Source organism: Citrus clementina, unplaced genomic scaffold (genome assembly GCF_000493195.1).
Source record: "Citrus clementina cultivar Clemenules unplaced genomic scaffold, Citrus_clementina_v1.0 scaffold_9, whole genome shotgun sequence".
In the NCBI taxonomy this organism is placed as follows: domain Eukaryota; kingdom Viridiplantae; phylum Streptophyta; class Magnoliopsida; order Sapindales; family Rutaceae; genus Citrus; species Citrus x clementina.
In genome coordinates, this window is record NW_006261964.1 from 21,635,626 (window position 1) to 21,638,716 (window position 3,091).

The following is a 3,091-nucleotide window of genomic DNA, read 5'->3' on the forward strand; positions in this document are numbered from 1 at the left end:
TACATAAAAAGTCAATGTATTTTAAAAATATTTCCCGAAAAATGTCCGTTCATATATATATATATATATATATATAGGAGGCTGTTCTAAATCCGGGAGTGGAACAACACTCTATTAACTTTTTTGGTTTGGCTCCACCATGTGCAGCCACAGGTGGTCTTTACATTTAAATCCAAAGGCCACCAGCCTTTCTTCCGGATATTGTTCCAATCTGGAATCCCGAATTGAAACAGCACTCTATATATATATATCCGACCAAATCCATTTAATTATCTTTTATTTTTCATCTACTGGATACCATATTTGTTTGAATTTTCAAAAATGCTGTTTTACTTTTGAAAGTCAAAGTCAACAATTAAGAGGAGTACTAGCATGGGTATTCTTTAGATCATTTAAAAAAAAATACAAGAATTAATTGAGTATAGACCAATGGACCATTTATCTTAAATTTCATTCTCAGGAATGCAAAGAAATAAGGATGTGGGAATGAGACACTGCAAAGAAATAAAGATGAGAAAATGAACTTACTGCTAAGGAAACCTCTCTCAAGGCAGTCACCGCCGAATGAAGGCATGCATCTCATGTTGCACCAAATAAAACATGTCCACGCATCTTTTCTAAAACCATATTTACAATAATCGAGACATTCATTGTATTTCCGATTGCCTTCCGCCATTTGCACCTCATTGCTCATCGCAATCATAATTAGCACTGCTGCAAAAATGCCCCAAACTGAACCACTTTTCACGTAATTATAAGCCATTTCTTGATCGATTTCTAACTTTCTCTCGTTAAAATTCTGGATCAATCTATTGTATTGGTTGTTCGTACCTAATGTGTCATTTATGAAGCTATATATACATGTTTACAAAAGGAGCTAATTTTAGTTGTCAAAGAGCCAAGTTGGTTCTGTTGTGATTACAGCCCCTATTTATATATAAATTTTTTAATTTCTTCTGTGGTTGTTTGACCTAATAATTGCTCAATTCTTTTCTTAGCGGTTAATGGTTCAAAAATAGAAATTGAATATAATTCGTCAACAAACTATCTTAAAGTAATCCTTTAGTTTACATAATATTTGATTTTAAGAGTCGATATTAATGATTACGGTCAATATAATGCAGGTAACAAGGTCGAATCCTCAAGAACTGCAGGAAATTAAGAAAATCTAGTCAGTTTATATATGGAATAATCTTTAGTTTATATATAGAATAATTTTCAACTCCAACGTAGTTCATAAAATACCAACTATGGTAATTATATATCAAGTAAAACCAATATATGCTTAGTTAGTCTAAAATTTCCCACAATTCAATAATAGTGCTCCTCTTTGACCACTAGGAAGGATCGCTAGACCAGCAGCTAAATTAACCATGAATGTGTTATGGTGGTGATTCCACAGCAGGCTCAATAAAGAATTGAATTAATGTAGACAGGGAATCCTAATCCTAAACTAAAAGAAAAGTCCATTACCTCATTTTAGAGCGTAAGCGTATAAAAAGAGGTCGAATTCCAAGATAATTTTGATATGTTTGTATTACATTTTTATTTACTTGTTATATATAAGTCAATTTATTTTGAATGCAATTAACTATAGGTTAATTTATTTATTTTCAATTACCTTCGTTTTCACTATCCAACATGTTGTCTATTATTGATATGTTAATAACGCACAAGCCACAATGCTTTGTATTTTGGGCTTTATTTGGTATTTATTTGGTATTAGGGTGTATCTTTTAAGTTGCAGCTTGTAAAAAAAATAAATAAATAAATACTATAAAAAAAATTGAAAGAGTGACAGCATCTAGGGATGGCAATATGCGTCAAGATTCATTTGTTCGATTCGATTCGATTCAATGTGAATTAAATGGGTTTGGGTTTGAAAAAATTGATTCGTTTAATAAATGCGTGAATTTAATTCGATTCACTAATTAAACGAATCGAATCCTGGTTTGAAGATATTGATTTTACGATTCATTTAATAAACATGTCATAAACAAATCAAATACAAGTCGATTCGTTTAATTAAATTACTTTTTTGTCCTTAAATTTATTTGAAATTTTTTTAAAATTTGAAGATTATTTGTACTATTAAGGATTTGTAATTTGGTATTTGGATGACTGTATATTTAATCCTATAATTAATCCTAAAATATGTTTTAGGTTATTTGTATTTTGTTGTAGGATATTAAATTTGTGGCTTTTTTATATTTTAATTTACTTAATTTTGTTTATTAATTATATTTTTCTAAACAAATTGTAAACAAATCTTGATTCAATTTGATTCGTAATAGAATAAACGAATAATAACCGAATTCAGATTCCATTCGATTCGTTTATTAATTTTACTAAATGAATTAAATGAATCAAACCGAATATTCGTTTAATAAATGAATCAAATTCGAATCCTGAGATTTCAATTCGTTTAACAAAACAAATCAAATCTGAATCAGTAGAATTTTGACCCAATTTGTTTACGATTCGATTCGAATTCGATTCATTTATTCGTTTTGCCATCCCTGCTAGTGTCAGTCCCCCTTATGGGCGACTGGCTTAGTCACTGGCTTCCTCTATTAACATATGTCACATTTTGATTTTTTTGTATTTTTAACTTAATGATAAACTTTTTAGTTTTATTTTAATATTATTTTTCTTTATGAAGAAGGAATAAGTATCCTTTATTTCTCTCCCTCTTGCCAAGATTTTTTGCTTCTTGTTCTCATACCGCTGCAACTTCCTTTTCTTCTTCTTCAATTTGTTTCTTTTCTTTTTTTCTTTTTTTGAAAGCTTGGGAAAAAGGGACAAAGGTAGAAAATTTAAAAATAAAATCTCTTTTCTTCAACAAAATTTTAAAAAGAATTTATTTTAGAAAATAAATAATAAAATTGTCCAAACCATGTGCATCCGATTATACCCAAAAAAAAAAATAAATAAATACCATATTAAATGAAGAGACGGTCATCTTTTAAGCAAGGAAAGAATATTTGTTATTTATTTTTTATCATAAAATATTTATTCAAACCCCCCCCCCCCCCCCCCCAAAAAAAAGGGGAATTTGTTTTTTAAACTTCTTTTTTTTGGCCAATTTTTT

The 3,091-nt window shown here is 29.2% G+C and overlaps 1 protein-coding gene across 1 annotated transcript in view; it reads right to left on the reverse strand.

Moving 5' to 3' along the window:
* The window catches only part of LOC112101053, a 1,366-nt gene extending 559 nt beyond the window's left edge, over positions 1–807 (reverse strand). Inside the window, exon 1 of the mRNA XM_024190956.1 lies at positions 529–807. Coding sequence (XP_024046724.1) covers positions 529–763 — 235 coding nt within the window. The 5' untranslated portion in view covers positions 764–807. The remainder of the gene's footprint in view (positions 1–528) is intronic.
* Between the last annotated feature and the right edge of the window lie 2,284 nt (positions 808–3,091).